General features: G+C 39.7%; 1 protein-coding gene across 1 annotated transcript; it reads left to right on the top strand.

The window, feature by feature from the left end:
- Positions 1–759: 759 nt before the first annotated feature.
- LOC148776764 (olfactory receptor 11H12-like) lies at positions 760–1,737 on the top strand. The gene has a single exon (XM_088840391.1). It carries the CDS (start codon positions 784–786, stop codon positions 1,735–1,737), a length of 954 nt encoding a protein of 317 aa, XP_088696517.1. The 5' UTR covers positions 760–783.
- Positions 1,738–12,712: the final 10,975 nt, after the last annotated feature.

The raw sequence follows: 12,712 nt of genomic DNA, 5'->3' as shown, positions 1-12,712 counted from the left end.
TCAAGCCACTGCTTTCTACAGAAGACATTGCAACATTACAATATTAAAAGTCAATATCAGTAAGTAATATCATGGTCTTATATTTTTATGGTGCTTAAGCAGGAATGCAAAAGTATTGACTTTAAAATGATTTCTAACAAGTTGGTAAAACATCGTCAATTATTTCATTGTTGAATGGTATGTTAAGTAGCACATATAACTGAAAGATAAATAGTAAAATTAAAACCTTCTTTACTGAGTCTATTGCTCCTCAAAATGGGTTTAGGGAAAGAAACTAGTACATTTATTAAGAGCAAATTTATGTTATGGGGTGTCCCTGGTGGCACAGACATAAAGAATCCACCTGCACTTCCGGAGACCGAGGTTCAATCCCTGGATCAGGAATATCCCCTGAAGAAGGGAATGGCAACCCACTCCAGTGTTCTTGCCTGGAGAATCCCATGGACAGAGGAGCCTGGAGGGCTACAGTCCATGGGGTCGCAAAGAGTTGGACACTACTAAGCAATTAACACTTTCTGTTATATGCTATCAAATCTATGAGAAACTATCATAGATCATGCTTTCCCCAAAGAATAACAAGCTTACAAAATGAGTTTAAAGTTCTTTAGTGATATCACAGGAAGGAAAAAGTTCAGAGGCAAGCCAAAGCTTGTTTCTGTGAAGCCAACTGTCTCCTGTGCCCCAATTTGTGTTTGCCTTCTCTTAATTCTTAAACAGGAACACATGTGAAGGTAGTCCTAACTGACAAATACATGTCTGTTGACGTTGCAGGTTACGGACCCAATGAACGTGAGCATCTCTGAGCCAGATTCCCGCTTTGTCTTTGTAAGAGAATTTGTACTCCTAGGTTTTTCTTGTGAGTGGAAGATTCAGAGCCTCCTCTTCTCACTCTTCCTTACAATGTATGCTCTGACCATAACAGGGAATGGGGCCATTATTTGTGCTTTATGGTGTGACCAGCGACTCCACACCCCCATGTACATATTCCTGGGGAATTTCTCCTTTCTAGAGATCTGGTATGTCTCTTCTACAGTCCCCAAGATGTTGATCAACTTTTTCTCAGACAAAAAGACCATCTCCTTTGTTGGATGTTTCCTACAATTTTATTTCTTTTCTTCCTTGGGAGCAACTGAATGCTTGCATTTGACCGTTATGGCCTTTGATCGGTACCTTGCTATCTGCCGTCCCTTGCACTACCCTAATATCATGAATGGGCATCTCTGTACCAAAATGGTCCTTATCTGCTGGGTCTCTGGGTTTCTGTGGTTCCTGATCCCCATTGTTCTCATTTCTCGGATGCCCTTCTGTGGACCAAACATTATTGACCATGTTGTGTGTGACCCAGGGCCACTGTTTGCATTGGCATGTGTCTCTGCCCCCAAAACCCAATTGCTTTGCTACAGTCTAAGCTCAATAGTTATCTTTGGTAACTCCCTCTTCATCCTTGGGTGCTATACTCTTGTCCTAATAGCTGTGTTGCATATGTCTTCAACGACTGGAAGACAGAAAGCCTTCTCCTCCTGTGGGTCACATTTGGCTGTGGTATCCCTGTTCTATGGCTCTCTGATGGTCATGTATGTGAGCCCAGGGCTCAGACATTCTTCTGGGATGCAGAAAGTTGCAACTTTGTTGTATGCTATGGTGACCCCATTCTTCAACCCCCTCATTTATAGCCTCCGGAATAAGGAGATAAAGACAGCCCTGAGAAAAGTTCTGGGGAGTTTCAACATAATGTAAGACATTCTAGATAATCCATCCATTATCAGGTCAGTATAGTCTAACATAAAACAACCAGAATTATATTGTTATCTAATCTTCAAAAATGGGTCTAGTGATAATAATTTATATTAGCCTATGAAATTAATCATCTATAGGGTCATTATAATCATAAAGTGCTAACATTATTCAGATAAGTAGAAGTGTTGGGATATTATGTGGACTGCATATTAAATGAGAAATGTACACATATGGGTGTTTTCTTGATAGTTTGTGTGATTCATCTGGGATAAAAATTTTTACACTCTTTTTGGAATTTTAGATTGTTAATTCTAGGATCAATAAAATTATAATTATGTCATTTTTATGTTTATTCAGCTAGTTGTAAATAAAAGAAGGAAATATATTCTTTTCTGATTGTGGTTCCTATCATTTTTTACTTTATTATTTTGTGATGGTCATTCCTAGTAAATAAGCCCTTAAAAACAATCATCCAAAATTTCTGTTGGACAATAAAAGTCAAGCTAGCCTAATGACATCCAGGCATAATTTGCTTCTTTTACACATTACCCCTTTCTACCAAAGGTTCGTCTAGTCAAGGCTATGGTTTTTCCAGTGGTCATGTATGGATTTGAGAGTTGGACCGTGAAGAAAGCTGAGCACCAAAGAATTGATGCTTTTGAACTGTGGTGTCAGAGAAGACTCTTGAGAATCCCTTGAACTGCAAGGAGATCCAACCAGTCCATTCTAAAGAAGCTCAGTCCTGGGTGTGCGTTGGAAGGACTGATGCTGAAGCTGAAACTCCAATACTTTGGCCACCTCATGCAAAGAGTTGATTCATTGGAAAAGACCCTGATGCTGGGTGGGATTGGGGGCAGGAGGAGAAGGGGATGACAGAGAATGAGATGGCTGGATGACATCACTGACTCAATGGACGTGAGTTTGGGTAAACTCAGGGAGTTGGTGATGGACAGGGAGGCCTGGTGTGCTGTGATTCACAGGGTCGCAAAGAGTCGGACATGACTGAACAACTGAATTGAACTGAACTGAACTGAAATCTTTAAAAGGTGATTCTAATTCCATATATAACAGTATCTATCAAAATATTCAGAAAGAGGGTATTATCAGTAATAATATTTTCACCAAAATGAAGTGTGACTAAAAATCTGATTGGTTCAATAATGGGGCTTTAGGAAATAGAACCTCTCCTCCTAAAAACTTAAGAGGGAAATGATCATGTGGATAAATCACTTATATTTAAAAGAAAAATTACAGTTCATTGTTACTTGTTGCTGAAATAGTGATAAAATAACATTAAGGAAAATTTTTAAAGAAGAAAAGCATCCAGAATTCAATCCCTGTAATACAATGGCAATATTTTTATTTTCATTTATATGCATATATTATTTACTATAAAGTCTCTGTTGTCCCTTATTATAGCAAACCTTTATAATTATTTTTTAGAAACTATAATATTCCATTCAAGTAATGTGGTATGGGTTGTAGATTTTTATGTGGTGAAGTGAAATTTTCCTAGAAAGAGGATTGTCCTCGAAGTAGCTTGATGTTGACTTGTGAAGGCTATCAGTTCAGTCACCCAGTCATGTCTGATTCTTTGCAACCCCATGAACTGCAGCACTCCAGGCTTCCCTGTCCATCACCAAATCCCGGAGCTTGCTCAAACTCATGTCCATTGGGTCGGTGATGCTATCTGATCATGTCATCTTCTGTCATCCCCCTTTCCTCCCGCCTTCAATCTTTCCCAGTATCAGGATCTTTTCCAATGAGTCAGTTCTTTGCATCAGGTAGCCAAAGTATTGGAGTTTCAGCTTCAGCATCAGTCCTTCCAATGAATATTCAGGCCTGATTTCCTTTAGGAATGACTGGTTTGAACTCCTTGCATCCAAGGGACTCTCAAGAGTCTTCTCCAACACCACAGTTCAAAAGCATCAATTCTTTGGCACTCAGAAGTGAAGGGTATAAGAAAAGAGGTTAGGAAAAAAAAGACTGTCATCAATATACAATAATGACTGCTTCCAGAGTCAGTGCTCAGAGAATCAGACTCTTCCATTCAGTATCATCCTTTCCTTGAACAGTCTTTCCACTCTTTTAATGTTAAAAATAGCACCTCAAGGGCTTCCCTGGCAATCTAGTGGTTAAGAATCCACCTTGCAATGCAAGGGACACTGGTTTGATCTCTGGTCTGGGAAGATCCCACATGCCACAAAACAACTAAGCCTGTGTGCCACAACTACGAAGCCTGCACTCTGGAGCCCATGAGCCACAATGAATGAATGCACTCACCTTAACCACTGAAGCCCACATGCCTAGAACCTGGGTTCTATAACAAGAGAAGCCACCACTATGAGAAGCCCGCACACTGTAACAAAGACTAGCCCTCACTTGCTGCAACTAGATAAAGCCCACATGCAGCAACGAAGACCCAGCACAGCCAAAAATAAATAAATAAATAAACTTAAAAAAATATTATCACAATAAAAGCTTTAAAAGGTTTGCTATGACGATAAACTGCAAATCTATATTAGGACACATTTAGTCCAAAAACAAACCTGCTCCAGAAAATCTAAGATATAAGAATATTTTGTTCATGTAGCAATTTCCCTGTAGAATTTTTCTCTTAGAACAGTTTCCTGGGAAAGAGATGAATGACTTGGTTCAAAGTAAAGTAAAGTCGCGCAGTGCGACTCTTTGCAACCCCATGGATGGTAAACTATCAGACTCCTCTGTCCGTGGGATTTTCCAGGCAAGAGTAGTGGAGTGGGTTGTCATTTCCTTCTCCAGGGGATCTTCCCAACCCAGGGATCGAACCCAAGTCTCCAGCTTTACAGGCAGATGCTTTACCGTCTGAGCCACCAGGGAAGCACTTGGTTCAAAAGATAGGAATAAATTTTGAGTTTTGAAACAGATATCCCGGGTAAGACAATTTTTCTTTTGATCTGAGAACTTGCTAAGCTCCTTTGTCAATCTTACTTTCAAACCTCGACCATATATCTCTCACTTATCTAGTCCATTGAAGAAGTATTCTAATTCTAGACCCCTTTCCAAGGTACAGTACATTTAAATGTTCTGAGATTAGATAAACACGGGGCTCAAGAAGAAGGGATTGGTGACCTGTTGACTAGGCAAGAAATGCTTCCACCATATTGTCAGACTCCCTACCTTGGATTAGTAAATTAATATGTTTGTGCATCCTCTGGTTTTCAATGATCCCTTCTTAAAACCCAAAATACTATGATATTTTCACAACCAATTCCATAGTATAACATTACAACTTGTAAAGGATAGTTTTTAAAGGCCTACATGCATTCCCAAAGAAAGAAATGAAGAGAGAAAAAGCACAAGAAATAGCAGTGAAAAGATAGTGTTCTGTTTGTTTGTTTGTCTCTTGGTAGTTAAGCTTTCAAAAGAACACTGCAAGGTGATATTGAAGACATTCAGGTGGCCAAGATGCACATGAAAAGATGCTCAACATCACTAATTATTAGAGAAATGCAAATCAAAACTACAATGAGGTATCACCTCACACCAGTCAGAATGGCCATCAAAATATCTACAAACAATAAAATGCGGGAGAGGGTATGGAGAAAAGGGAAACTTCTTATATTGTTGGTGGAAATGTGGATTGGTGTGGCCATTCCGGAGAATAGTATGGAGATTCCTTTATAAACTGAAAATAGAGCAATATGATCATGTTGGAGTCTTCTCCAACACCACAGTTCAAAAGCATCAATTTTTGGTTCTCAGCCTTCTTTATGGTCCAACTCTCACATCCACACATGATTACTGAAAAACCATAGCTTTGACTATCCAGATCTTTGTTGGCAAAGTAATGTCTCTGTTTCTTAATACGCCATCTAGGTTTGTCATAGCTTTTCTTTCAAGGAGTAAGCGTCTTTTAATTTCATGGCTGCAGTCACAATCTGCAGTTATTTTGGAGCCCAAGAAAATAAAGTCTGTCATTGTTTCCATTTTTTCCCCATCTAATTGTTCATTGGAAGAACTGGTGCTAAAGCTGAAACTCCAATACTTTGGCCACCTTATGCGACGAGTTGACTCACTGGAAAAGACTCTGATGCTGGGAAAGGTTGGGGGCCGGAGGAGAAGGGGACGACCGAGAACGAGATGGCTGGATGGCATCACCGACTCTGTGGACATGAGTTTGAGTGAACTCCGGGAGTTGGTGTTGCACAGGGAGGCCTGGCATGCTGTGATTCATGGGGTTGCGGAGAGTCGGACACGACTGAGTGACTGAACTGAACTGAACGAAATTGCCATGAAGTAATAGGACCAGAAGCCATAATCTTCATTTTTTGAATGTTGAGTTTTAAGCCAGCTTTTCACTCTCCTCTCACTTTCACCAAGCGGCTCTTTAATTCCTCTTCACTTTCTGTCACAAGTGTTCTGCCTATCTGAGGTTATTGATATATCTCCCAGCAATCTTGATTCCCGCTTGTGCTTCATCCAGCCCATCATTTCGCATGATGTACTCTTTATATAAGTTAAATAAATAGGGTGAAAAAACACATCCTTAATGTACTCCTTTCCCAATTTAGAAACAGTTCATTGTTCCATGTCTGGTTCTCACTGTTGCATCTTGATCTGCTTACAGATTTTTTAGGACACAGGCACAAAACACTGCAGATGCTGATTGCAGCCAGGAAATTATGACCAACCTTGATAGTATATTAAAAAGCAGAGACATTACTTTGCCAACCAAGGTCCGTCTAGTCAAGGCTATGGTTTTTTCCGTGGTCATGTATGGATGTGAGAGTTGGACTGTGAAGAAAGCTGATCGCCAAAGAATTGATGCTTTTGAACTGTGGTGTTGGAGAAGACTCTTGAGAGTCCCTTGGACTGCAAGGAGATCCAACCAGTCCATTCTAAAGGAGCTCAATCCTGGGTGTTCATTGGAAGGACTGATGCTAAAGCTGAAACTCCAATACTTTGGCCACCTCGTGGGATGAGTTGACTCACTGGAAAAGACTCTGATGCTGGGAAAGGTTGGGGGCGTGAGGAGAAGGGGACGACCGAGAACGAGATGGCTGGATGGCATCACCGACTCTGTGGACATGAGTTTGAGTGAACTCCGGGAGTTGGTGTTGGACAGGGAGGCCTGGCGTGCTGTGATTCACGGGGTCGCAGAGAGTCGGACACGACTGAGCGACTGAACTGAACTGAACTGATGGTAGTCTGGTATTCCCGTTTCTTTAAGCATTTTCCACGATTTGTTGTGACCCACCCAGTCAAAAGCTTTGGCATAATCAATAAGGCAGAAGTAGACATTGTTCTGGAAGTCTCTTGCTTTTTCTATGATCCAACGGATGTTGACAATTTGATCTCTGGCTCCTCTGCCTTTTCTAAATCCAGCTTGAACATCTGGAAGTTCCTGGTGCACATACAGTTGAAGTCCTGCTTGGAGAATTTTGAGCATTACTTTGCTAGCGGGTAAGATGAGAGCAATTGTGCAGTAGTTTGAGCATTCTTTGGCATTGCCCTTCTTTGGGAATGGAATGAAAGCTGATCTCTTCCAGTCCTGTGACCACTGCTGAGTTTTCCAAATTTGCCGGCATATTGAGTGCAGCACTTTCACAGCATCATCTTTTAGGAGTTGAAATAGCTCACCTGGAATTCCATCACCTCCACTAGCTCTGTGTATAGTGATGCTTCCTAAGGACCACTTGACTTTACACTCTAGGACGTCTGGCTCTCAGTGAGTGATCACACCATCATGATTATCTGGTCATAAAGATCTTTTTTGTATAGTTCTGCTGTGTATTCTTGCCACCTCTTCTTAGCATTAGCATCTTCTTCTTCTGTTAGGTCCATAATATGTCTGTCCTTTATTGAGCCCATCTTTACATGAAATGTTCCCTTGGTATGTCTAATTTTTTTGAAGAGATCTCTAATCTTTCCCATTCTATTGTTTCCCTCTATTTCTTCGCACTGATCACTGAGGAAGGCTTTCTTATCTCTCCCTGCTATTCTTTGGAACTCTGCATTCAAATGGGTATATCTTTCCTTTTCTCCTTTGCCATTTACTTCTCTTCTTTTCTCAGCTATTTGTCAGGCCTCCTCAGACAATCATTTGCCTTCTTGCATTTCTTTTTCTCAGGGATGGTCTTGATCACTGCCTCTTGTACAATGTCACAAACCTCTGTCCATTGTACTTCAGGCACTCTATCAGATCTAATCCCTTGAATCTATTTGTCACTTCTACTGTATAATCATAAGGGATTTGATTTAGGCCATATCTGAATGGTCTAATGGTTTTCCCTACTTTCTTCAAGTCTGAATTTGGCAATAAGAAGTTTATGATCTGAGCCACAGTCAGCTCCCAGTCTTGTTTTCTTGTTTTTGCTATATACATGTGGGTATGCATGTGTGCATATATATATTCATATATATATTTATATAATAAGATGAATTTGAAGATATATATATATCTCTGAAAATGGAAGCTGAATTTTGCAACAGGAAAGAGGCCACCTATATTCTACATATATTTTTGATGGACCAGATTGTGCCACATAATGGCTCCTATGTACCAGGGAGGCTGTAACATTTGATTTTTCAACCTGGGCACATTGCCTCCGTAAGAGAATGGAGATTGTGTTAGGCAGGAATATAAGAAAAATGGGTAGTAAGTATGCACTAACACACTCAACCACACATGTACTGAGCAGAAAATTAAAAAATGAATATAAGGGTGGAAATTTGGAAATAGCCTATTTTCTCAATGCTGCCACTTTTGGAAGTCAATATTCAAGCAAATCTTTATATAAAAGGAACAGCAAGAAAGATAGTGGCTGGAAGAGCTAGTGGCCAGAAAAGTTTTGAAGGATGAAAATTTTAATTAAAACAAAAAAATGAGGCACTACAGAACCTATGTTTTTAACCAAAATTCATGAAGCTGTATGGAAAAAAATATACATAACTTTGTGTTCCTGGTCCTCAACAAGCAAAAGTACCTCATGTGGTACTTCAAAAATTTAATGCTTGGTACAAGACATGGGAGAAATATTTTAATATATCCATAATCAAAGTTATGAAATCATTACTCTAAAAAAAGACAAAAAAATCAAAAAAGAGTTTCAGTCAAAAGAGCTTCAATCAAGTCAGTGAAAGTCACTCAGTCATGTACGATTCTTTGCAACCCCATGGATCCATGGAATTCTCTAGGCCAGAATACTGGAGTGGGTAGCCTATCCATTTCTCCGGTGGATCTTCCTGACCCAGAAATTGAACCGAGGTCTCCTGCATTACAGACAGATTCTTTACCAACTGAGCTATAGGGAAGCCCCTCAATCAAATCGAGCATGATGTAAAGGAAAGGAAGAAGAGGAGGAGGGACCATCTCTCTTTGGATGCCAAGTTACCAAAACTCTGCCCTAGTTCTGATTTCATGGCCTCCTCCCAGAAGTATCTCAATAGCCCATATCCTCTGGAAGGGAGTACCATTCATATAGAAATTTACCATTCCTTCTTCCTCTCCTCTGCACTGCAAGTCTCACTTTGAAGATAAAGTTCTCTCCAGTAAAATTATGGGCCCATCTTCAATCTTCCTCACACAAAGGGGCTTAATATTAAGACATTGGGAGGACTCAGAGTACAGGGATAAAAATGGAGAAGATGGTGTGTTGCTATTAATAGAAGCAAGAGAGAAAACTCTCCAGGAAAATGGAGAAGCATCTTGTTCTTTGGACATGGTGCAAAAGTAGTGAGAACGGAAATCCCCAAATCAGACTGGAAAAGAGAACATCATGAAATAGAAAATTTTGTTAAAAAAAAAAAAGAGAAAAACTTGTGTAGATTTGGGAAAAGTTAGAGGTTGATGGAGTACCCTCCTCTTTGCCTTGGCATTTCCCACCTTCGGTTGAACTGCAGGTGACACACCTGTGGGGTAATACACCAGGGAATAGCCATGGAAACAGAATGACTCAGCATGAAATGTGTTGAGAAATGTTCACAACGAAATTGATGGTTTTACAAGGTCAAGTTTCCTGGGTGAATATTCCCCAGGCCTTTCTCCTCATGCCTCCTCTAAATTTTTTATTGAAGTCTGAGACATATACAACAGTGTGCTTGAGGAAAGGTAGCTTCAAAGCTTCCAGAGCCAGCATTTTTGTGATCATCCAAGCATGTTATCCTCATGGGGAACTCAAGGGAAAGACAGAAAAGTCTGTGTCTTTTCCTATCAAATCCTCCTTGCCCAGCCATAAGTTACTGAAAAATCTCAATCCCTCTCAGGAGAGTGGCACCCTTCATTGCAGTTAACTGACATCTGTTCTCCCAGAGCAGCCATCTGGTCCACTGCCTTTTTCTATCTTCTCTGGGACCTAGATGAGGGACACATGTTTATGGCCTGTTTCTTAAAGAGGAAATGGAGTTCTTCCTATGGAGGAGGATAAGTAAGCAATGAAAAACGGTCAATGGGAGCTCCTACCTCCACACTATATTCTGAGCATAAAACTATCAAAGTTTCATTTTCTTTCAATTGCTGTTTAGATTTCTCCATTCACCTTATTAATTTCTATACTTTCTTTATATTTTACCTGAAATAAATTTTGTGATTCTCTTTATAAACTCAAAATAAACTCAAAAGGAGAATTCACTTGAAATACTCCCTTAGTGTTGCCTGAGGACTTCTGTTGTGGAAAGACCACTGAATTTAGAGGTAGAAAACCTGGACTGTGGTTAAAACACTGTCACTTTTACCTCTTTAACACCCAGTTGCCTCATCAATAGAATAAGGATAGTAATATGGGTTAATACATATTACATGGCTAAGAATCAAACCAAGCCTGGGTGCCAGAAGATCTGGTTCCCACCCTGGAGAAATCTTTTCCAGTTGGCGAGGGTCTAAGGCAATGACTGCCTGAGAGGGAATTTGGTGTTGAGCGGGAGAGGATGGATGCTATGTCCACGAGCATGGAGAGTAGCAGACCCAGTCTCTATGTGTTCAACTGCCAGGCCCTGGAAAGTTCCTGGTACAATCTGGGGTTAAGACGCACCACCTACCACTAGGTGGCCAAGCCTAGGGCTGCTCACCTCCTGCTGCTATTTCTGTAACCTATTGTCGGTGGCAGCTGCACAGGTACCATAAACTTACCCTGTGGCTGCAGAAGAAGGACTACTTCAATTTGTCCTAAGGAAGGGTGGGTGGAGTATGATGTTTCTGTGAGCAGCTCTGGAAAAGGCTAAGGAAAGCTGGGAGAGAGAGGGGATTAGGGGATGTGAAAGAGAGATTCTCCATGCTGAGAATAATAACTCTCAGCTAGGGCCTATATGCTATCACATCACTGGAGGACATAATCAGAAAGACAGTCTATAAGCAATGCTTAGCTCAACCTCATTTTCCACACTAAAAATTACAGATAAAGAAACCAAATCCCAATGGAATAACATATTAGAAATCACTTGGAAACAAGGTATTCACTCAAAAAACAGTTCTGATAGCTGCCAGTCCTTTCAACACAAGACATTCTGTTGTTTGAGGGGGAGAATATACAAAACTATGTTATAAAATATACATTTTTCATAATAAATTCATTCTGCCTAATGAAAGGAATGTATTTACTTGTCTGGTTAAAAAGCAAATATATATATATACACACATATATGTATATACACACATATATATATACATATTCTAGCAGAATGTAGCAAGAATCAATGAGCTATTTGTCAGTGTTCTGAAGCTAGACTGAAATCATGTTTGCAATTTACCAAAACTCCAAAAATTCAGAGTTTCCCTAACTCATGAGGCTCTCACAATATCAATATTACATGAGTCAGAATATTATCTTTGATGTTATATTACAAATGGAAAATCTAAGTACATGAAGTTTAGGGATTTATTATCCAGGCAGCCAGTGTATCACTAAAGTTTAGATCTGGCCCCAGTTCCTTAAGTCACATTCCAGTATGCTGTCTATGCAGTTATCTTCCAGTGATCATTAACCTATGACAGCTTGGCTTGCTACAAAGTTAAAAGAGTCAAACATCTTAAAAAGACATAGACATGTGATCTAGTCCCAAAAATATTTTCTAAAGAAAAAGAAAGTAGATTCCCAGAAAATTACATAAAATAAGTCTTCCCAAAGAGAATGATAAAGTACATTTGTTTAAAATGGAATATCATGCACCCATTAAAAATCACACTTAAGGAATATTTAGTTCTATGGAAAAAAAAAAAAAACTCAAGACATAATACTAAACAAAAATATTGACAAACCACATGTGCTATAATTCCAATTTTGTTTAAGTTGCATATGTACCTAATATATGAAATATGTAGAAAGAGAAAAAAGACTAGAAATGGCCCTTCATGGATGATTTAAACTTTTTATATATTTCAGTTTTGTTCATCTTCTTCTGAAATAAGCATGTTACTTTCAAAATAATAAAAATAAAATAATTCTATTTCAAAAGTAACAGCCTTTAGTGCAGACCAGTTTAGGTAGTTCTCTACTTTGTGGTGGCACAATGGGAGCTTTAGAGAAAGCATGAATGCTGAAATTCAGATAAATGGAGAAAATAGAGTGAAAAGTCACCCAAAACAATCTACATCAAAGACCACCTGTCATATAAATGAACCAAAGATGCCTTCTATATATTGACTTGTAAGTTGTTTACTTCTTCACAGCAAGTTGAATCCTGTTAACTCAAATACCCACCAGGGCTAAAAATTGAACATGTCCAGTTGTTTCATATGTAGCCCCAATATGCAGAGTTTTGGGCTTCCCCAGTGGCTCATCAGTAAAGAATCCACCTGCAACGCAGGAGATGCAGGAGATAGGTTAGATCCCTGGGTTAGAAAGATCCCCTGGAGGAGGACATGGGAACCTATTCAATATCCTTGCCTGAAAAATCCCATGAACAGAGGAACCTGGCGACCACAGTCCATGGAGCTGCAGAGAGTTGTACGTGACTGAAGAGCCTGAGCATGGCACAGCGCACAGATTCTTAGCTGTTC

Source organism: Moschus berezovskii, chromosome 9 (assembly GCF_049115385.1).
Source record: "Moschus berezovskii isolate FMDL1 chromosome 9, NW_MosBer_1.0, whole genome shotgun sequence".
NCBI classification, from domain to species: Eukaryota; Metazoa; Chordata; class Mammalia; order Artiodactyla; family Moschidae; genus Moschus; species Moschus berezovskii.
Note: the sequence above shows the minus strand (reverse complement) of the source record. Positions and strands in the feature narration are given on the sequence as shown.

What these genes read in the sequence shown, in the direction of transcription:
- LOC148776764 (XM_088840391.1), top strand. Translation starts at nt 784, where the DNA reads ATGAACGTGAGCATCTCTGAGCCAGATTCCCGCTTTGTCTTTGTAAGA.